Source organism: Macaca fascicularis, chromosome 11 (genome assembly GCF_037993035.2).
Source record: "Macaca fascicularis isolate 582-1 chromosome 11, T2T-MFA8v1.1".
Lineage (NCBI taxonomy): Eukaryota > Metazoa > Chordata > Mammalia > Primates > Cercopithecidae > Macaca > Macaca fascicularis.
The window spans coordinates 132,292,644-132,315,548 of NC_088385.1; the positions used below are offsets into that span (position 1 = coordinate 132,292,644).

The 22,905-nt window shown below is 53.0% G+C and overlaps 1 protein-coding gene across 6 annotated transcripts in view; it reads left to right on the forward strand.

The window, feature by feature from the left end:
* Window positions 1-18,217, forward strand: part of AACS (acetoacetyl-CoA synthetase) — an 82,016-nt gene extending 63,799 nt beyond the window's left edge. For 2 of the 6 annotated variants that reach the window (XM_015430724.3, XM_065525022.1), the window contains 5 exons: window positions 2,466-2,579; window positions 3,640-3,765; window positions 8,372-8,441; window positions 9,142-9,200; window positions 16,986-18,217. In XM_015430724.3, the coding sequence (XP_015286210.2) occupies window positions 2,466-2,579; window positions 3,640-3,765; window positions 8,372-8,441; window positions 9,142-9,200; window positions 16,986-17,077 (461 nt within the window). In that variant the 3' untranslated portion in view covers window positions 17,078-18,217. Of the gene's footprint in view, window positions 1-2,465; window positions 2,618-3,639; window positions 3,766-8,371; window positions 8,442-9,141; window positions 9,201-11,039; window positions 11,243-16,985 lie in introns of all 6 variants that reach the window. The other 4 variants (XM_074008386.1, XM_074008387.1, XR_012420828.1 and 1 more) reach the window with 3 other exon arrangements.
* Window positions 18,218-22,905: the final 4,688 nt, after the last annotated feature.

Below are 22,905 nucleotides of genomic sequence, written 5' to 3' on the forward strand. Positions count from 1 at the left end.
TTCACTGCTCTGCAGTGTCTGAGAGTGACCGCATAAGCTCCAGATTATAGATCTGGAGGTTACACATACATTTTAGTGAGTAGGCAAATTCCCAAAAACAGAATCCGCAAATAGTGAGAATCCACTGTATGGAAGGACAAATATTGCAACATTGTTTATATAAGTAAAAAATAGACGCTACCTGTATGCACAGCAAAAGGAAATTGATTGAATAATTTAGGGCACATTCTTAATTTATGAAGCCGTTAGAAGTGAAGAAATACACTGATGGACATTGAAACATGGTCATGATGAGTGAAAAAATCAGATTGCAGAATTACAAGGTGCGGTCATTTTTGCAGGTGAAAAACAGGAATATATGGATGCGTACATGCACACTTGTGTGTGTATAATATGAATGTATTATATGTGGATTCCAAGTGAAAAAAATTTTTTTTTTTGAGACAGAGTCTTGCACTGTCAGCCAGGTTGGAGTGCAGTGGGTGCGATCTCAGCTCACTGCAACCTCCACCTCCTGGGTTCAAGCAGTTCTCGTGCCCCAACCTCCCAAGTAGCTGGGATTACAGGCATGTGCCACCATGCTCAGCTAATTTTTCTATATTTTTAATAGAAATGGGGTTTCACCATGTTGGTCAGGCTGATCTCGAATTCCTGACCTCAGGTGATCCACCCACCTTGGCCTCCCAAAGTGCTGGGATTACAGGCGTGAGCCACTGTGTCTGGCCCCCAAGTGCATTTTTTCTCATAACTTTTTTCTTAACATAAAATCGTGCTTTAGAACATGGTTCATGCACGTGGTAAAAAAAATTCAGAGTACACAAAGGTATCCTCATTGCTGCTGTCCTCCTTCCCCAAGGAAGCCGATGTCGTTTCCTTCAGAGATGTTCTGTGCGTAGGTGAGTGTGTGTGCTTGAGTGTGTGTTTGTGAGTGTGTGTAAATGGGGTGAGAGCACCCCCTTTTTACACAGATGTAGTTTAGGGTACACACCTCAATTCCCCTTCATGTGACTTAAGAGTTGATTCCTTTGCTGCCCATAGAAATCTTTGGGTCACTTTTTTTTTTTTTTTTTTTTTTTAAAGACAGGGTTTTGCTCTGTTGCCCAGGCTGGAGTGCACAGTGACATGATCATGGCTCACTGTAGCCTCCACCTCCCGGGCTCAAGTGATCCTCCCACCTCAGCCTCCTGAAGAGCTAGGACCACAGGTGTACGCCACCATGCTCAGCTGTGTTTTTTTATTTTTTGTAGAGATGGGGTTCCACCATGTTGCCCAGGCTGTTGAACTCCTAAGCTCAAGTGATCCTCCCACCTTGGCCTCCCAAAGTGATGGGATTACAGGCATGAGCCACCGTGCCTGGCCTGGGTCACTTTTATTTTATTTTTTTACACATTTGTAGTTCTGATTTTTCTCCTTGTGATTTAAAAACATACTCTCAAAGCACCTCTTTAAGAGGTGCCATTTGCCCGAAGCCTGAGGCCGACCCCCCAACCTTCCTCCCCACCGTTGGTTCCTCAGCCTGAGATGGGGGGTCTGAGACATTCCCACCAGCAGGGAGAGCAGCAGGAAGGAGGTCAGGAGCCCTGCTCAGATCTCGATGGTGGCAGAAACGAACGTGACTCGCTCATTGTCTTGGGACACGTCAGTCAGTGACATGAAATGGCAGAGAAGACATCACATTTTATTCGCTGCCTGAAGAAAGAAAGAAAATCACACTCCACGGTCTTGCAGCTGGGAACTTTTTTTTTCTTTTTTCTTTTTTTTTTTTTTTGAGATAGAATCTTGCTCTGTCGCCCAGGCTGGAGTGCAGTGGTACAGTCTTGGCTCACTGCAACCTCTGCCTCCTGGGTTCAAGTGATTCTTGTGCCTCAGCCTCCTAAGTAACTGGATTTACAGGCACGTGCCACCACACCCGGCTAATTTTTTGTATTTTTAGTAGAGATGGGGTCTCGCCATGTCGCCCAGGCTTGTCTCGAACTCCTGAGCTCAGGCAATCCGCCCACCTTGGCCTCCCAATGTGCTAGGATTATAGGCGTGAGCCACTGCGCCCGGCCACATTTCTGTTTTTCCAACCATTAAGTCCACGTAAACCACGGCACTCGAGCCTTCCCATGTCACGGGTCCGCCTAGGCAGTGCCTGCCAGGTGGATATCACAGGCAAAGCTTCCATTTTCTACGATCCTGAGTCTTGAATTTCAGTGTGACCACAGGAGGTCATTTACTTAGTGGATCCTCTAGCAGGAAGGCTCGGCCAAAACGTCAATTACCAGATGGGGGTTCATTCCAAATTCCGTATCACCTCTCCCACTGCTCCCTGAAGAGAAGCCCCACCTGTCTGGGATGTTGTAGTGTGTGTCTGGGAGACTAGATCTTTGTCCTCTTGGCACTTTCTCCTTTGTTGCTCACTAATTTAATGCAATTTGTCTGGGGCTTCTGAATTTTGAATCTCCCTTTGCCATTGCTTACAGGAGGCACCGACATCATCTCCTGCTTCATGGGCCACAATTTTTCTCTTCCTGTGTATAAAGGGGAGATTCAGGCCCGGAACCTGGGCATGGCCGTGGAGGCGTGGAACGAGGAAGGTGATGGCTCCGCCAACTGTTTCTTTCTGTGATTAGGCGTGAGTTGGGAGCTTGGGAGCGCTCGGATGTGTAACTTTGCTTGGTGATAGTTCTCCAAAACAGCCCTCGGAGGGGAGGCCCCTGTCACTTGCATTGTGATGTCCTTTCCCCGCAGCTTGGCTTAACACCCACCGGGCTCCTGATCCCCAGCCCCTGAGAGGTCAGGGTTGAGCTGGAGGACAGGTGGAGACCTGTGTGCTCGGGCACGGCGGGCAGCTGGGTGGTCGCTGCGCTGCATCCGAACCCTGGTGCTGGATACACAGGCAGCAGCCAGCTCTGAGCTTCTGAGAACCTGGTCATGAAAGGGATAGTCTCCCGGTGTGCTGGGCCTGGCAGCTAGAAATCCAGCTGTGCTAGGAGGGGTGAGCAGGGCTCAGTGCAGCTGGTCCGCAGAGCAATGCGGGAGTAGTCAGTGAAGCTGAAGATGGATACGTGCCCTGTGATCTGGGAATTCCACTCCTAGAAGACTTACTTGTGATACACGCAAGAATGTTTGTAGCCCCATGATTTGTAATGGAAAACAAAATTGGGAACAATAGAAATGTCCATCCTTGGGAAGAAGAAACTCCGTGATCACAGGTGGAGAATGACTAAGTGGTGAATATGAATGAACCACAGCGAGTCCTAGTAGCCCGAACGAGCCACCCAGATGTCATGCTGAGTGAGCACAGGAAGACGCGGGACATGTAGAAGGACAGTATGTGTGTGTTCAAAGGCATGCAGTGACGACATATGCTATTCAGGGATGCGTGTGGATGGAGCAGAAATGTTAACACACATGGGAATAACAAATCACTACATCCCAGACAGCGATTTTGGGGAGCACACAGGGAGGGGACTTCATCTGGGAGGAATGCATTATTAGGCTGCCATGACAGGTGTGTGGGTGTGGACCATCTCTGTACCTTTGTATATGTCTGAAATGTTGCATAATAAGTAATAGCTTAAGAAAGAGAGAGAGACAAGCCAGGGTGTGTGGCTGTGGTGTGCGTTGGGCTTATTTTTAATTCTCCCATACCAGGAAAGGCGGTCTGGGGAGAGAGCGGCGAGCTGGTGTGTACTAAGCCGATCCCTTGCCAGCCCACACACTTCTGGAATGATGAGAATGGCAACAAGTACAGGAAGGCGTATTTCTCCAAATTCCCAGGTTGGTTGGAGAGATGCAGAAAGAGCTGCCCAGCCTCTGCCTTGGCTGGGCCTTCTATGTCTAATTCTGTACCCTTGTCCCTCCCCTCCCATCCTGCCCCTCCCGTCTTCCTTCCCCCACCACCAGGGCTTGGAGAAGCTGCCTATAGCTCATTCTGCCAGTGGGGCGATAATGAATTTTTGGTCAATATCGTGTTGTCTTCAGCTTGAAGCTATCGTGTGCAACTGTAATCTGGTTTAGTTGAATCTCAGCTACCTCTGCCCAGAGCGTCTTGGCTCCAGCCCCTGCTGCTGGGAGCTGGCAGGAGCCTCTGGTTTGCATGTGGGAGGGTGGAGGGTGCAGGGCCCACTCGCTGAAACAGGGTGATGCTTGCCTGTTCAAGAGGAATGGCATGTGGAAGTGGTGTCTGGCTCGGGTCTCTTCCTTCATGTCTCTCACCATCATCCAGTCCTCATGGAGATGCTAGAGGAAGAGCGCTCTTGCGGTGGAAGGATTTACAACCCGACATGTCACTCTCACATAGACTGACACCCTTGGGTGTCATCTTTTGAGTGGTGCCTTGCCCCAAAGCAGGGAAGTCTTTTATTTAAAGCTCTGATTCCTGCCTCCCTCTAATCTTATTTCATAAGCAGTCTCGAGTTACTGCTGCTGTATAATTCATCGTTTAGCAAGCCTTCTGTTCCAGAGTTATTTATACTCAGTACTTGCTTTCTGCAGTCTCTCAAAAGGTAATCTGGTTTAGCACAGACCACGTATGGAGAATCAGAGAGCGGCAAGTGGTAGGATTTGCCAGGGATCCTTCCTGCCTTGCGTGTTTGCGTGTCACCGTAAAAGCCATTGTGCCTGGAATAGCGCCTTTCTGCGGCAGCGTGAGGCATCCCCCCAGGGGTGGCTCAGCCTCCACTGCATACCTGCTGCACCTGTGCCCCACCTTGGCTCCTGCTGTGAGCAGCTGTGTAGACAGACGAATGCAGAAAAGCAAGAGTGGATATAGAGAAACACTCTTCAGATGACCCTAAAGAGGAGGGCAGGAACCCCTGCCTTGGGAGGAGAGGCCAAAAGGATTAGAATCTCAGCTTGAGGATCCATCCAAGAAATGACTGCCCTTCATCTTCTGTAACATTGCTCTTTGAAAACTCTTTTCTGTCACTTTTTTTTGTCACATGTGCAAGGGTTCATGTGATAGATGTCTCTCAGGATTAATTTCAGGATAATCTCTTTGAAACTGATATTACTTCTTGGAGAAGACAAGTACTTTGTGATGTGTTGTATTTCCATTTTTGCCTTGGCTGCCAGGAAACTCAGAGCTGAAATCATTGCTTTGTTTTTGTAGTCCTCTTACCTTTAGAGTAAGATTTTGCTTCTCTTTAAATAATCCTATCATGAAGTCAGTTTTACAGGTAGCTTCGTCTGATACTTCCTAGGCGTAGGTGAGAGAGATGAATAAATATGGAAAGACAAAGGCAGATCAGATAATGAGATCTGAAGCTGTTTATCATGGACAGGGTGAACACAGGCTGCACTCAGACCATTCCTCAAGCACCAGCGCTGAGAGATTCCTGGGCTGTATAGGAAATGGCGTGATGGCAAAACCAAGCAACAAGAGCAAGCCTTCCTTTCCACAACTGGGAGTGGGTTTATGGACATTGTTACCTTAAAAAATGATGCCAGGTGAAAATGTAAACAGGCCATGTGCTGGTATGGAAAGATACCCAAGAAGTTAGTAAGTGAAAATGAAAGTTTAAGAACAGAGGACATAGCATCCCTTTGATGTAAATTTTAATTTTTTTTTTTTTTAAGTGACAGGGTCGCCGTCTGGCCCCAGGCTGGAGTGCAGTGGTGTGATCTCGGCTCACTGCAGCCTTGATCTCCAGGGCTCAAAGGATCCTTCTGCCTCAGCCTCCTAAATAGCTGGGACTACAGGTGTGTGCTACCATGCCTGGTTAATTTTTGTATTTTTTGTAGAGATGAGGTCTCTCTATGTTGCCCAGGCTGGTCTCGAACTCTTGAGCTCAAGCAATCCTCCCGCATCGGCCTCCTCAAGTGCTGGGATTACTAGCATGAGCCACCACACCCAGCCTTGTGTAAATTTTAAAAGGGAAGTATATATGTGTGATTGTGTGAATAAATGAATAATAGGTGTGAATAAGGGCTTATATGAGTGGTGAGATGATGAGCCCATTTTGGTTTTCTTCAGGGCTTTTTATTTTTTTGAGATGGTGTCTTGTTGCCCAGGGCTGGGGTGCAGTGGCACGATCTCGGCTTCTCCTTCAGCCTCCTGAGTAGCTGGGATTACAGGTGTGCGCCACCACACCTGGCTAATTTTTGTATTTTTAGTAGAGACGGGGTTTCACTATGTTAGCCAGGCTGGTCTCGAACTCTTGATCTTGTGATCCATCCACCTCGGCTTCCCACAGTGCTGGGATTAATAGGCATGAGCCACCATGCCCGGCCGCTTTTTGTTATTTTTAAAAACTTAATATTTTAAAAGAAAGTAAAAGGAGACTTAAGATTTAGGTCGTTGCAGATGCCACATTCCATACAGGCCTGGTCTGTTATCGGCAGTCACCTGTTCCCACCGTATTTCCACTTTTGCCTCAGCTCCCAGGAGACTCAGAGCTGAAGTCAGTGCCTTGAAGAATGAGAAGGATCTAAATCTGTTCAGTCTGCTGTAGAAAGGAAGACATAGCTTCTGTAGCTTTGTTTTGCCATCAAGCCGCTTCCTTTTTGGTGCCCTGGAGCCAGCCACTAGTGGATTCCTCCTCTCAGCTCGGCTTTGCAAGGGATCAAAGTGTGTCAGGGCGAAGTTTCCACAAAAGAACATTTCTTCAGGGTGGATTTACATCTTCCTTTTTCTCTGCATTTCTGGGGTCTCAGTAATTAGGGCACAGTACTACAAATGGCCCTAAACCCCAGAAATTTCCCATCCAGTTCAAGGGAGATCTGACTCCAGGCAAACAAGACTGTATGTTGCTGCTGGCACCAAGTTCCAGGATGAGGCCGGATTCCCAGGTGAGCGGCACAGGCTTGCAGCTCTCGCCTTCCGGGGCTGCCGTTCATAAACTCAGTTTGCTGAGTAGCCGTGCAGATGTGTTCCTGCAGAAACCGGGCACATCGATTGCAAGCCTAGGAGTGGGGTTTTTTTTTTCCTTACTTGTGTATGTGAATCTTTTAAAAGTCCAATGAGAAGAGTTGGTTTCGTTCTCTAGCTTTGGGAGGTGGGAGGAAAGACCTGAAGGCCTGCAATTCTCTTTTTTTGCATCGGAATAACTAGCGTAGGGCTCATTTCATTCTCTTCAGCTGCCTCCCAGGGACCGTGCACTTCCTATACACAGTCCCCTTGGCCTTTGTTCCCGTAGAAGGCTCGGTTGTGGCTTGTGGCAGTGTCTCCTTCACGATGTCACATGAACGCGTGAATAGACGAGGTAGCTGTTGAGTCATAAGCTGTTTGGGTTAGCGCTTGCCTCAGAGTGGAGAAGTGCTGGGGAAGTGTCTCGAGATTTGGAGGGGAGGAGATACCTTCTGAGGCTGCTGCTCGTCAGTGAAGACACGTCGAGATTTGGGAGTGAGAGATGCCTTTTGAGGCTGCCACCCATCAGTGAAGACACGGAAGTTGGCCGCTTTACTGTTTTCCCTTCCTGGATCGCAGGGAATCTTCGGGGCGTTAATGCAGGAGGCCAGCCTGCTGCTGAGGCAGATGACTTCCAGCATTGCAAAGCGGCAGAGATGCACTTTTGACCAGTTCCCCTCAGTGTGGCTGATCAAGGGCTGGGCGTGGGTGTCAGCAGCAGGAGGCCCCCAGCTGGTTAACTGCTCCCTTGGTGACTCTCTCAGATGCGTGGCTTCTCTTCACTGTTTGGCGCCTGGGTAGAGGATGTGGCAAAGGAACCTCTCTCCTCAGATGCTGCATCCAAAGCTGGGGTTTGATCCCTTTGGTCGATCAGCTTCACGGCGCCACCCCAGCGCGCAAGCCTTCTCTGAACAGCTGCACACGTGGCCACTCATGTGGCCTGCTGACACTGTGTTGCTGTCACCCTTGGCTCTTTCCTCTTCCCCCTCCTTCATCCCCTGGGTTTTACCTGCTAATCAGCTCTCTGCACATGTGGCTAATGCTTTGGTTCAAGCCTGCGTGACTGGGACTGGTGCAGTAGCCTCCTTCCTGGTCATGGGCTTGTGTATTCCATTCCAAGATCTGGCCCCAACCTCTCACACCCTGTGCCCTCCGCTGCCCTGGCCACTCTTGCTTCCCAAGACGTGGCTCATTCTTTCCTGTGCTATACTCAGGGTTGTCTCCAGACACTCCTGTTGACCCCCAGTGGCCTGCCTGAGCTTGGTCCCGCACTCTGTGAATTCCCGGGTCCCTGCTGGTGCCCAAGGAGCTGCGTTACTCCTCACCAGCTGTGTCAGAGCTGCCCGGGCAGCAGCCCCCCTAGAGGGCGTGTTCCTTGGGGCAGGAACAGTCTGGCTCCCTTCTGCCCCCAGCCCCACGCCAGACCTGCGGTCTGGGCCCCAGTTATGTCTGTGGACCCGCTCCCAGCGTCTGTCCAGGCAGCCCGTCACGGCCCCTTCTCCTCGGGGTGACCGGGCACCTCTGCTGTCCTTGCAGGCATCTGGGCTCATGGCGACTACTGCAGAATCAACCCCAAGACTGGGGGCATCATCATGCTTGGCCGGAGGTAAGGGCTGCGGAGTCGGCTTCTCTTCTCTGCAGCCTCACCTTCCGGAGGCATGGGGGTGGAGGAGGAGGCGCTTTCTGTAAAAGTCAGTGCCTTCCTGGGCACCCCACTCCACTCCAGCATCAGGGTGTCCACACCTCTCACACCCACCGGCTGCTGTGCCATGTTTCCCCACCCCTGTGCCCATGCACACGCCGTCCCTGGGCCTGAAGACCACCTCCGAGGAAGCATTTTCTGCTCAGTCTGCGACATGGCTGACCGTCCCCCATCTTGGACCCTTCCTGTGTCATTCCTGGGGTGGGGCATCCCTGTGCCAGCTTCCTTCCCAAGGGCTGGGTCTTGGCATGATCTACGTTTCCCTGCCCTGTGATGCGGTTCTTGGGTAGGGGGTGTCAGGGTGGGGGCCCCACGGCAAAGGCACAGCAGTGTCCACACCCGCAATGGGGGACACGTGTGCAGGTGGGAAGGGAGAAGGTGACAGATGTTCCTGCACAGAGGTGCCTCCCTCGATGTCGAGCTTTAACCTGAGAGGGAGAAAGAGTTGGGTGGCAGGGCAAGGAGCTGGGGAGGGGAGTGTCCATGACTAGTCCTGGGGGGTGCCATGTGGAATGGAGAGGGGGTGACCGCCCTCCCGTGGGACCCCTGGGACTTGCCTCACTCCAGAGCTGCAGTGTGGCCCTGACCTCTTCTCTCTTTCCAGTGACGGCACACTCAACCCCAACGGGGTGCGGTTTGGCAGCTCGGAAATCTATAACATCGGTACGTGCTTCCCCTCCCTGAGTGTTCTCCAGTCTCCAGGAAGGAGGAGGGTCCTGGTGGGAGCCCCAGGGGCCCTTTCCAAAGGCCCCACCTTTGGCACAACTCCGGCCCCTTGGTCTCTGGTGTGACAGTGGATGTTTGTGAGCCTGACCTCCTTTCCAGAACATACCTTGCCCACACTGCTGTCCTCATAAAACCTCGAATGGGGTCTTTAAGGTCCCTTTGCCCATCCTCTTCCTCATTATAGCTCATCCTCCTGGTGAGTTCTGCCAGATTGGTTACTTGTGTCTATATACTATTTTTTTTTTTTTTTTTTTTGGGAGACAGAGTCTTGCTCTGTCACACAGGCTGGAATGCAGTCATGTGATCTTGGCTCACTGCAACCTCTGCCTCCTCAGTAGCTGGGATTACAGACATGCACCACCATGCCCAGCTAATTTTTGTATTTTTAGTAGAGACGGGGTTTCACCGTGTTGGCCAGGCTGGTCTCGAACTCCTGACCTCAAGTGATCCGCCTGCCTCAGCCTCCCAAAGTGGTGGGATTACAGGCGTGAGCCACTATGCCTGGCCAGCTTGCGTCTACTCTTTATGGTTGAAGAAACCAGAAGCACAGAGAGGGTTCAGGATTGCTGAAGGTCACACAGCACCATGCAGGACACCAAGCACAGAGAGTGTAGGCCTGTGGGTCTCACAGCTGCACAGTGGAGTCACCTGTGGGCCTTCAAACTCCCCAGCCCAGGGACCCAGGCCCAGCCCAGGCCGCAGAGTCGGTTAGATGGCCTCGTACGTTAGTGCTTAGGTCAGAGTCCTAAATTTATGTCAAGGTCGTTTGTGTGGCCAGGGTAAAGAAATCCTGATGTCTGATTCCAGCCTTGCTCCTCCCTCCAGTGGAGTCCCCACCCCAGGCACCTGCTTCCTTTTTTTCAATTTTTTTTTTTTTTTTTTTGAGACAGTCTTACTCTCTTACACAGGCTGGAGTGCAGTGGCGTGATCTCAGCTCACTGCAGCCTCTGCCTCCTGGGCTCAAGCAATCCTCTTACCTCGGCCTCCTGAGTAGCTGGGTCTACAGGCATGCACCACTATGCCCAGCTAATTTTTGTATTTTTTGTAGAGATGAAGTTTTGCCCTGTTGGCCAGGCTGGTCTACTCCTGAGCTCAAGTAATCAACCCACTTCGGCCTCCCATAGTGCTGGAATTACAGGTGTGAGCCAATGTGCCCGGCTACCTGCCTCCATTTTTGGGAGGCCAACAGGGTCTCACTCTGTTGTCCAGGCTGGGGGGCAGTGGCGCAACCATAGCTCACTGCAGCCTCGACCTCCTGGGCTCAGGCGATCCTCCTGCCTCAGCTTCCCAAGTAGCTTTGTCTACAGGCATATGCCACCATGCCTAACTTAGTTTTTAATTTTTTGTAGAGACAAAGTCTCCCTATGTTGTCCGGGCTGGTCTCAATCTCCTGAACTTAAGTGATCGTCCCACCTCAGCCTCCCAGAGTGCTGGGATTACAGGCGTGAACCACCAAGCCAGGTCCTTTTTTTCATCTTGAATTAACTTCTCATTAAGTAAGGCCCACATCTGGCCTCCTGGTAGAACATCACCCATCCTGCCAAAGCTGAAGCTGTGTCTGCCCCCCCAGTGATGGGTTTTCTTCTGCTCGTGAAATGGCTTCCTCAGCAAATGTCCCTCCAAGGCACTCCTCCTGGGTGGGCTGGGAGAACACAGGCATCCCTGGTAGGCCTGGGGCACCCAGCTTGCCCCACCTGCTCGGCCAGGTTGTTGTGAGGCCCGACCCCACACTGAGGGGCCCCCTGCGTGAATGTGCGCCCTCCCCTGTCTCCACAGTGGAATCCTTCGAGGAGGTGGAGGACAGCCTGTGTGTCCCCCAGTATAACAAGTTCAGGGAGGAGAGGGTGATCCTCTTCCTGAAGATGGCCTCCGGGCACGCCTTCCAGCCTGACTTGGTTAAGAGGATCCGTGACGCCATCCGCGTGGGCTTGTCTGCGCGACACGTGCCCAGCCTCATCCTGGAAACCAAGGGCATCCCGGTATGGCCATCTCCCGCCAGCGAGGAGACCGCAGCCATCGCCCCACGAGCCCACATGTTGAGGGGCGCTTACATCTGAGCAGCTTGCTGGTGCTTTATATATCGTTTGTCCACGTTGCCTAGCAACGCCACCCTCTCCCTGCCATCCTTTTTCCTACCCTTCCTAAGACTGCATTTAAAGCAGCTTCTGCTAAATACCCATGTTCGGAGGGTTAGCGGGCCCAGCCCTGCAGGTCCAGCTGGCTTCTCCCTGCTAACCTGTGGTTTTAGTGTGTTCTCAAAATTTTTAATGAGAACATTAATTTTAACTTTTTATTTTTTATTTTATTTTTTTGAGACTGAGTCTCTGTCACCCAGGCTGGAATGCAGTGGCTCAATCTCAGCTCACTGCAACCTCCGCTTCCCAGGTTCAAGCAGTTCTCCTGCCTCAGCCTCCTGAGTAGCTGGTAGCTGGGACTACAGTCGCATGCCAGCATGCCTGGCTAGTTTTTGTATTCTTAGTAGAGACGGGATTTTGCCATGTTGGCCAGGCTGGTTTCAAACTCCTGACCTCAGGTGATCCGCCCACCTCAGCCTCCCAAAGCGCTGGGATTACAGGCATGAGCCACTCTACCCAGCCAATTTTAATTTTTTTAAAGTGCTGCTGGGAAGCGTTGCTCTTGCCTTTTAAGTTCTTCCGGTACATACAAGACTTGACTCTTTCTAGAGGCAGGACTTCTGAAGGCTGTGTGGTCATCCCCCAGCCCCTGGCCCCAGTACACTCTGCTTCGATTCTAAGTCGGGGAGGAGGGGGTTCACCCAGATTGGATCACAGCTTTCATTTGCATTGCTTACAAAACGGGTGCCCTGCAAGCTGACAGAAGCTGTTCTCTCTCTCTCTGTGTGTGTGTGTGTGTGTGTGTGTGTGTGTGTATGCACACAACAATTTAAACAGACAATGGCAGGCTGTATGTGAAGCCCACGGAATGGCTGTTCATTAAGGAGAAGATGGGAGCAGACACTCATTGGGTTCCCGGGGAAGCTGACTTTGTGGTTGCCGGAGCAGGGCTGAGTCTGTGACGTATCACCAGAGACAGGGTTTACCAGGAGAGGCTGCTTCCTGGGGAATGTTGAAATATGCGATGCCGTTGACTTTGAAACCCATAGATCATTCTCTTTGCCTTAAAAGTTATTTCAGCATCTTCAAAACAACCTGTCCAGGAGTGGGGGCTGGGAAGAGTGCTTGCAGCACGGCCACGGTGTGCAATCCCTGACCATCCCTGGAAGACTGACTCCCACTCGGGACCCCTGTTCCTCCTCCCGGCTCCTGTCCACATCTGTGCTGACTCCCACTCGGGACTCCTGTTCCTCCTCCTCCCGGCGCCCTGTTCCTCCTCCTCCCGGCGCCTGTCCACATCTGCGCTGACTCCCACTCGGGACTCCTGTTCCTCCTCCTCCCGGCGCCCTGTTCCTCCTCCTCCCGGCTCCTGTCCACATCTGCGCTGACTCCCACTCGGGACCCTGTTCCTCCTCCTCCCGGCGCCTGTCCACATCTGCGCTGACTCCCACTCGGGACTCCTGTTCCTCCTCCTCCCGGCGCCCTGTTCCTCCTCCTCCCGGCGCCTGTCCACATCTGCGCTGACTCCCACTCGGGACTCCTGTTCCTCCTCCTCCCGGCGCCCTGTTCCTCCTCCTCCCGGCGCCTGTCCACATCTGCGCTGACTCCCACTCGGGACCCTGTTCTTCCTCCTCCCGGCTCCTGTCCACATCTGCGCTGACTCCCACTCGGGACCCTGTTCTTCCTCCTCCCGGCTCCTGTCCACATCTGCGCTGACTCCCACTCGGGACCCTGTTCCTCCTCCTCCCGGCGCCTGTCCACGTCTGTGCTGACTCCCACTCGGGACCCTGTTCCTCCTCCTCCCGGCGCCTGTCCACGTCTGTGCTGACTCCCACTCGGGACCCTGTTCCTCCTCCTCCCGGCGCCTGTCCACGTCTGTGCTGACTCCCACTCGGGACCCTGTTCCTCCTCCTCCCGGCGCCTGTCCACGTCTGTGCTGACTCCCACTCGGGACCCTGTTCCTCCTCCTCCCGGCGCCTGTCCACGTCTGCGCTGACTCCCACTCGGGACCCTGTTCCTCCTCCTCCCGGCTTCTGTCCACATCTGCGGTGTTGGTTCCCTTTTGTGGTGTCCACACGTTTCCTTTGCGTTCTGGTTTTGCGTGGGAAGAGCCCTGCAGCTTGGGGCTTTTTCTTTCTCTCTTTTTTCATCTTTTTCTTTCTCTCTTTTTTCATCTTTTTCTTTCTCTCTTTTTTTTTGGTTGGTGACTCTTGGCGGCTCTCTGTGGGGACATTGGTGCTCTCCAAGAAGGTACTTCTTGAATCAGTGACCCTTACTGTCTTTTCCTGATGAGGGTCTAAGGTTTTCCTTTGGTGAATCAGTGCTGTCTCATCTGGAACATTTTAGGGAACTGGAATTTGACTTTGTCCCCTTGGCTTTATATTATTGAAAAAGAACTTGGGTCTTTTGCTGCCAGAACAATTATTACCAAACCATATCTGATCACGAGGGTAGTGGGACGATTTATTATGAAGGGCGAAAACTCAGCACGTTTCTTTCCCTGGTCGTCCTGGCTTTTGTGGGCTTGCGGCCGGGGCTCCCAGCGGGGCTCTGGGCCCTTTTTCTCCCCAGATAGGGGCTTCTCCTGGGTCCATTTGGGAAGTCTTTTGGAGGGTTCCTCCAGATTTTGGAATGCCCTTTTATTTTCGGGCCCTCGTGGCAGGCTTAGGAGTGGATTTACCTCTTTGGTTGCCGAGCTAGGGAGGGGCCCAGCATCCACAGGGAGGTGACATGGCGTGGCCCCAGTCTGCCCATTCGGGAACTGGACCCACTTCAGGGTCAGAACAGGACAACTGAGGTCTCATCTGCAAAGTCCCAGGGCCTTGCTGAGGCAGGAGAGCCTGTTGCGGGTCTGACCCTTCACATGGTGCTTGTGGGGAGTGGGCTACCCTCCCTCACCACCCCGAGAATAGCCTAAGCCCGGGGCGCATCCGAGTGGTGGGAATAAGTGGCGGCCCATCTCTGTCTCTGCATGGAGAGACACTGCCGCTTCTGTTCCCTGGGAAGCCAGTGCCATTTTCAGCATTTAAGGGGTTCCTGGCGAGTGCTCAGGAGAGATCTGGGCCCAGAGCCAGCCCCACTCCTCGTGTTGAGTAAGACCGGTCCTGTCTCTGGCCTGTGACATAGGGAGAGGAGCCCCTCGCCCACCCGCCACAGCTCAGGGTGGTGATGCGGCACTAATGGAGTGAGCGGCCCCGGGGGACTCGGGAGGCTCTGGCCGGCACAGTCCTTGCCGCCAGCCTTCACAGCGGGTCCTCTGAGGGTCTTTATGCACAGGGGCTCTGTCACGTAGCCCTGGCCCCCCCCTCTACCCCTGAGGCATGACTTTGGGCAACTCAGCATCCAAGCCTCAGTTTCCCCATCTCTAAGATGGGTTGACAACAGAGCCTCTCTGGTGGGTGCCGTGGGCCACAGGGTGCCCAGAATGCAGTCCCCATGCCTCGGTTTCTGTGCTGCCTCTGCTCACCGTCAGCCTTCATTCAGAATAGGTCTGCGTGCCCTGCAAAGCCCTTCCACACACCTGATCTCAGCTGCCCTCTGTGCAAAAGTCAGAGAGGCTTTCCCTGCATTTCCTGTTTGAACGATGTCCTGGCATCCATCTTTAGCTTTGACAGTGTTTGCCATGGGGGGACTGAGGGTGAGTTCTTGTGTATGTTCACATCTTTCTGTGTGGAGCGGAGGCCACTTGAGGACAGGAACCTTGTGGGTTTACCTCCTTTTCTTCGGAGCCCAGCTGACTGCCTGGCAAACAGCAGGTGCTTTTGGTGTCTGGTGAGTGAATGGGGCGTGGGAGGCTAGTCCTCTGAGCCCGGTGAGGTGGGACAAGCTTGTCTTCCTCACACCCATCTTACAGATGAGGAAACCCAGAGAGATGAGGGGTCCTGCCCAAGGAAGTGGTGTCCATAGTCAGCTCCGCCTTCTGCTCACCCAGAATAAAGACCTGGGGACCCTGGGAGGGTCATGGCCAAGTGGAATGGACTCCTGGCATTTGAGGGCTTCCCACCTGTAGCCCTCAGACAGCCATGGCTGTCCCAAGTTCAGCTGGCCTTTGCTTGGGTCATGGCTGGGATGTCTGGCCCTTCCTGACAGGAGGCTGCTGGGCTCCTGTCTACCTGGGGAGGCCTCGTGCAGGAGCTGGTTGGGGGGAGGGGGGCAGGGGGAGAGGGGGACAGCGGCTTCTTCCTTTCTCTTTCCCTTTCCTCTACCTTTCCTCTCTCCCCAGAGGAAACGGTAGCAGGATTTCTTTTAAGAGGATGCTGCTGTATTTGGCCAGTGGGTGGAAGGTGGCGGTATTAGCTCCTGTGAGCTGCACGTGGACCCCTGCGTGAAGCGTAGTGGGGCACAGAGCAGGCAAGACATTTGCGTCTCACGGTGGGAGGGCCAGCGACACCACATGAAGTGACAGGCAGGCCCTTGGGAGGAAGTCGGCTCTTAGATCCTTAATTAGTTCACACGTCGACTGAATTTTTCAAGTGAATGAATTTTAATTATATCTCAGGTTAAAAAAAAAAAGGCGCCAGTGATCGAGGGCTTGGGCAGAGGAGCATTACTGGGCTCTGTTGCTCCTGAGATTTCCTAGCCCACAACACACCAACACTGCCAAGGGCTCATTTGGATTCAAGGTGAAATACATGTGCCATGAATCTTAGAGGGAGCCCTGAGTGTTTGGAAAGGGCCCGACTGTGAGAAGAAGGAATGCGCTGTCCCGTGCAGCTGGCTGGCTTCGAGGAGAAGGAGTTCTTGGTACCTTGAGGACGCTCTTGCCTCTAGTTCTAGGAAGCTGGGCCACTTCTGAAGTAATGGCAATAACTGGTCTTTATCATAGAATAACGTGATAAAATATATAGAGAAGTATAAAAAAGTACAAATAAAAGTAAAATCATAAAACGTAGTAGCTAGGCGCTTGTGAAGCTGTGTGTGCCCTGACTGATTCACCCTGACTCACAGCCCTACAGCCTCAGTGCTGGCACCTCCCCCTTTCACTCAAGGAAATGAACTCAGGTTCAGGAATTCACCCAGCATCCCCCAGATGGGGTGGCAGAAGCCACATCTTCCCTGAAAACTTTCTTGCCCAGGGTGCCTGCTGGGATTTAGGAATGATCTATGCCTGCATTTTTATCCTGGTCAGGCAGACCCTGAACCCTGAGAGACACTCTTTTTTAATACTCCCATCTGGAATATTCACTGCCGCGGTCAGTGGGGTGTCTGGAGGGCCCTCTCGAGGCCACCTTGGATGTGGCACGTGGCGGGTCCCAACGGGGCCCAGTGGAGTGTGCAGCGTTAGAAAAATGAACATGCTCATGGTGACCTCTGGGCATCTTTGAAATAGCCGCACTTTCTCAACAGCCATGCCAGTGGCAGCGGGGGGGCGGGGGGCGGGGTTTGGAGGGGGTTAGCGTTGGGTTTCAGCACCGGGCCTCGAAATTGCCTTTCAGAGCAGGTTTTATCCCCCACACACAGAGTTCAGCGTACTTCGGTGCATGTTTGCAGACCTGGTGGGAAGAGGGGCATCTGGGAGCTGAGACCCATTTGCTCTTGGCGCTCCAGGTGGAGCCGGGCCTTTGGGGCCTGGATATACCCAGGGCTGTGGATTCTCCCCTCTTCAGGTTTAAATGCCGTTTCTTGTTTTTCTACCTTTCCCTCTCAGTATACGCTCAATGGCAAGAAAGTGGAAGTTGCCGTCAAACAGATCATCGCTGGAAAAGCTGTGGAGCAAGGAGGTGCTTTCTCGAACCCTGAGACCCTGGATCTGTACCGGGACATCCCTGAGCTGCAGGGCTTCTGAGTCGGACTGGCTGGCGTGTCACTCAGCTGTACCTGTGTGTACTGTTCCTTTTGTGTGCTCAAGAAATTACATAGAAACCTACAGCTGTTGTAAAAGGATGTTTGCACCAAGTATTCTGTAGGCTTGGGGAGGGATCGTTTCTCTGTTTTGTCGTTAAATCTGGTGGGTACGGGGATCTTCCGCACGCTGGAGCGGGATTCTGGCCTTCAGACAGGGAGTGTCTGGGCTGCACGTGTGGCACCGTGGTGAGAGTGTGTGTCTTTGCACACACAGTGCAGTGGGAACAGTGCGGCTGGTTGGTGCTGAGGACACATACTCCTGAGCCAAGGTCTTGTCTTCAGCCTCCCCCTCCCGTCGTCCCATTTTGCTCTGTGAAGGTGCAAATCCCTTTCTTCCCTTCCCGTCTCAGGCTCTCCTGTTTTCCCTCAGGGTCCAGCATGCCTTTGGGCTTTAGCTGTTACAAAGGAACCCCCGTGACTTGACACAACTTTTCACAGCTGCTGTTAGGACCGGTGGTCTGGGTGCTCGTGCGTCTGTGTCACGGATGGAATGTAGGCCCTGGAGGACCGTGCGTCACTCTTCAACGAGCGCGCGCTTCCGGGCCAGCTTCCCTCCGAGGAACGAGTGGATTTCATACAGGATCTCTTCATTGCACAGACTTTGAATGGCTTTACATGTTTCTAATGTGACTTAGGCGTGTGACGCAGCGGGTGTCCACCTGTGTCCCTCATGGGTGAGCCCTCCAGCCGTGAGCCCAGGCAGCGCGGTCACCGAGGGTCCTCCTCACCAGGAACCGCATCCCTGCGCTGCCTCCGCCTGAGAGTCGCTAGGGGGTCCCTGTCGAGATCATGTCATCAGCACCCCACCCCTAAGTCAAGTCACGGGTTTCCATAGCCAGGCAGTTGGTAGGTACCATTCAGTTCAGCATATGAACTTGTATCTGTAATCTGATGTTCATTTTTATATTTTTTGAAACTGAGCACAATGAAATCCTTTCTTGAATCGTTTTCCTTTTGGATTATAAAAATACGGGGTAAAGTGCTATGATGAATTTTATGCAATAAATATATACAGATGTGCGCGTGCACCCACAATGCGTGTGCAGTGTGCTTGTGCAAAGTTTTCTCTGATGGGGGAGACTGCATGTGCGTGTGTGAGGCTGGTGGTGCTTGTGCGCCCGCCAACAGCTATGCCCTGGCGTTGTGTGGTTCGAATTGTTGGGGGCACTTCCCAGGGCCCTGGTACTTACCCACATTCCCTTGTGACCAACTGGCCGGGCGCTGCTCCGTGTGAAGCCAGCACCCTGGGCCCCCTTCACCCTGAGACTCCCCAACACCCAGCGCCAGCCAGGTTTCTGGACGCCAGCTCCTTTCTTGTCATCGCAAGAGCTGCATGTCACTTGGTTGTGTCTGGCTGCATGCCATGGAATCCAGGCTCAGCCCAGCAGCGTTTATGGCTCTCACGTCACAGGAAGTTGGAGGCAGTCCATTCTCCTGGGGCCAGGCAGCGACTCCACAGTGCAGCAGTCCTGGCTCCTGTCTGTCGTACTCTGCTGTCCTCAGGATGTGGCAGTCATCATCTTGGCCCTGGGTGGCTGCCCCACCTCTAGTCTTTCATCCGTGCTCTAGGCAGGAAGAAGGTGGGAGTGAGAAGGGGGCTGGGTAAAGGCAGAAAGCTGCAGCTCTGGAGTGCATCCCTTTTTATCCACAAAATGAGGGCTTTTCTGGAAAGCCAGCAGTATCTGCTGGGGCTCACCAGCCGGCATGGGGGCACGAGGCCACCTTTGCTGCAAGGGCATCTGGGGGTCTTGAGTATTTCAAACAGGACCTGTTCCCTTTTTGTGAGTTTCCGACAGCTGCTGTAACAAATTTTCACAAAGGCAGTGGCTTAACACAGCCCTAATTACAGTCCTGGAGGTCAGAAGTCGGCTGTGGGTGTCACTGGGCTGAAATCAGGGTGACAGCAGGGCTGTGTTCCTTCAGGAATCTGCAGGGGAGAATCCATTTTCTTGCCTTCTCCTGCTTCTAGAGGCCACTGTGTTTCTTGTCTGGTGGTGTCCTGTTAGTCTTCAGCAGTGGCCGGTCACACCCTCCTTCCGCTGCAGCTCTCTGACGCTGACACTCCCACCTGCCATGTTCACATGTAAGAACCCCCTGTGGTTGCAGCAGGCCCACTTGAGTAAGTCAGGATAATCTCCTTATTTTAATATGTGCTGATTAACAACCGTAATTCCATCTGCAGCCCTCATTCCCCCTCACCACGTCTTAGTCCATTTTGTTTTGCTCAACAGAACACCTGAAGCTGGGTGATTTATAAGTTAATAATTTATTAAGGGGTTCATTTGGTTCATGATTCTGGTGGCTGAAAAGTCCAAGAGTGGGCAGCTGCATCTGGTGAGGGCCTCACTCTGCTTCCACTCAGGGAATAACATGGAGGGGGAGCAGGTGCATGCAGAGATCACGTGGTGAGAGGAAACCAGACCCTTCAACAACCGCGCCCTTGGGAACTAATCCGTTCTCACGAGGCACAAGTGACCACAAAAACTCACCCCCTACAGAGGGCATTAATGTATTCAGGAGGGATCTGACCCCTCCCAGCACTGCTACATTGGGTATCAATGTCAACATGAGTTTTGGCATGGACAAGCCACATCCAACTCACAGCACCATGTAACCTAACCTATAGCACCTTGTAACCTAACCCACAGTGCTGTGTAACCTAACGCACAGTGCCATGTAACCTAAGTCAGCGCCGTGTAACCTAACCCACAGCACCGTGTAACCTAATGCAGCGCCATGTAACCTAATGCAGCGCCATGTAACCTAACCCACAGAGCCATGTAACCTAACGCAGTGCCGTGTAACCTAACCCATTCATAGGTTCCAGGGATTAGGATGTGGGTATCTTCGGGGGCTGCTATTCTGCTGACCTCACTTTGCAAACACAGTCTGGTCCTGTTGGCCAAGAAGAAGTGGATGGTGGTTGTTGGGAGCAGCAGGGAACCCTGGTTGATGACACTTGGGCTGGGATTATCCTCCCCTGTGAGTGGCCTGGGGGCCTTAGGGTTCAGGTCGGGCCTGGGGCCTGCAAGGTCCTCTCCTCTCACCGGGTGCTTGGAGATTCCCTTCATGTTGACAGTGCCTGAGGAGTCATTACAGCTTAATCAGTATGCCCTTTAGTTCCAGCAAGACGGCCCAGGCTGAATAAGCCCACGCATCCTTATTAATAAGCCCTGCCGGACAACTTCATTAATGAGAAACAGATGGTCTGGAACAACAGCCAGTTGAGTGCACGTGGTGCTGAGGCTGCTTTTGACGTTCCTTGGCCTGAGCATTACTCTCAAAAACCCACCACCTGCCAGCCAGCTGCCTTTTCATCTTTGAGATGGCCGTGGGCTGCACCGTGCCTTCTCGTCTCTTCCAGCTCCCCACCAGGCCTGTCCCATCAGGAGCTTCTAAAGGCATCAGGATCTGCCACGCAGCCTGGCTGGGGCTGCCAGGATTCTGCTGTCTCCCACGGCCAGCAGGTCTCTGAGCAGCTGGTCCTCCTCCAGGTCCTTCCTGCCCACCTCCAGGAAACTTCTCCAGGCTGGAGGCCTCCTTCTCACGCTCGGGCTGCCCAGCTCCACCTTCTCGCCTGGGAGGATTCTCAACTGGAGCTGAACTGATCAACTCCAGCTGCAGGCAGCCACTGACCTGTCCCCGCAGTGGCATCTGAGCCCTCTAGGATAGCGCCTCGGTTGGCTCACTCATCTGTTTCTCAAACAGACGGCCTGAAACCCACACTCCTTAGGAAAGGCATCTTCCTGATGTCGTAACACCCCTGGCACCATGGCTGTAGGTGAGCAGAAGAGCCCCTTCCCTCGAGTCTGCAAACGCCCAGGAGAAGGGCTCATGGGGAATAAAACTGCCTTTGAGGACCCAGCCGCATCCTACCCCGTGATAGGCTCAAGCCTTCAGAGGGACTGTCACGTGCGGACTTATGGGGATAATCTGTCACTAGGTTCAAGCTGGGCTGCTCTAACAGGTGTCCCCAAATCTGGCTCAATCAGGAACGTGTCTTCCCTCCTGTCACCACTCAGGTGAATGGGTGGGCCGGGGTGGGCAGGTGGCTTTGTTTTGCAAGGTCACCCAAGGACCTGGGCTTCCAAATGGCTGCTTCCCCCACTGGTGTGCAGGTCTTGTCCACTTGGAAGATGCTGGCTCATCACAGTCATGGAAGAGGTGACCTAACCTTAACCCTCACCCCCTTGGCCACAACCTTGTCACCCGACTGCAATCAGCTGTGTAGGAGGCGGGGAGATGTGCTGCCCAGCAGGGTGATGGGTGCCCTCCCAGAACTCTCGTGGTGGGTAGAGATGGCTCTGTGACAAGGAAGGGTGGGGAATGGTGATGGGGGACAGTTGCAGCCCCTCCCACAGGAATGAAGGAATCTGGCTGCTTCTGTGCCTGACTCCTGGGTGGCTGCTGCTTCGCTTGACCTGGGATGGGGGTTACCCCGCTGGGTCCTGCTGCCCGGGAGCTGGAAAATCGGCTGGGGTGGAGCATGCGTGTACACGTGTGCAGAGGCGATGCTGCTTGTGTTTGCATCTCTGTATTTTGAAGGGTGGACTGTGAGGTTTGTGAGGCAAACGTGTCGGTTTTTACAACTTTGGCCTTATGTGTGTATGTGAATGTATGTGTACGTGTGTGAACATATGTGTGTGAATATGAGTGTGTGTATGTGCCTTTACAGCTGAGAATGCATGCCTATCAAAACCCGAAAGAGCCAGGCATGGTGGCTCACGCCTGTAATCCTAGCCCTTTGGGAGGACGCCAAGGCAGGAGGGTTGCTTGAGTCCAGGAGTTTGACACCAGCTTGGGCAACACGGTGAGATCCTGACTACAAACAGTTTTTTAAAAATTAGCTGGGTGTGGTGGCGTGCACCTGTAGTTCTAGCTACTCAGGAGGCTAAGACAGGAGGATCCCTTGAGCCTGGGAGGTTGAGGCCACAGCGAGCTGCAATTGCACCACTGCACTCCAGCCTGGGTGACAGAGCAAGACTCTGTCTCAAAAAACAAACCCCAAATCCCCAAACCCCAAAGAACAGAGCTGTGAGGATGTCAGAATGTAGTTTCTATTCTAGTCCAAGTTGAATCCCGAAAGCCCAATGCCCATTCAGACAGGCAGGCAAGCAGGGCGATTTCCCTGTTCTCACAGAACACTGACCAAGTGCAGCTGCTCATGGCCACCGGACCTCAGCCTGTGCCCTCAGTGGTTTTCAGTTCAGTGACAGCTCTGTGTCCCAATCAAGTGGCTTTTCTTCAGTGTTCTGCAGAGCCCGGGGACCAGGTACTAACTCAGGTGTCCAACGGATATATCTGTGCTTATCCTCGGACCCAGTGATCACCAGGGTAGTTGAACTCTTTGCACCACAGAGGGTATGCCTCATGGAGGCGGACAGATGGCCAACAGGAAACAAGAGGAGGTCCGATGGGACAGGATGCTCTTTAGCCACAGTGGTCGGGGGCCTCCTTTAGGTGACACTGAAGCCGAAGCCTGGGAGGCCTGACACTGCCATGTGAAGATCGTCGGATGACCAGCCAGCCAGAGGTCCTGAGACGGGAATGAACTGAACTACAGGAACGAGAAAGGCTATTTGGAGAATATGGGGGTGTGATGGTTACTACTGAGTGTCAACTTGATTGGATTGAAGGAGGCAAAGTATTGATCCTGGGTGTGTTTGTGAGGGTGTCGCCAAAGGAGAGGAACATTTGAGTCAGTGGGCTGGGGAAGGCAGACC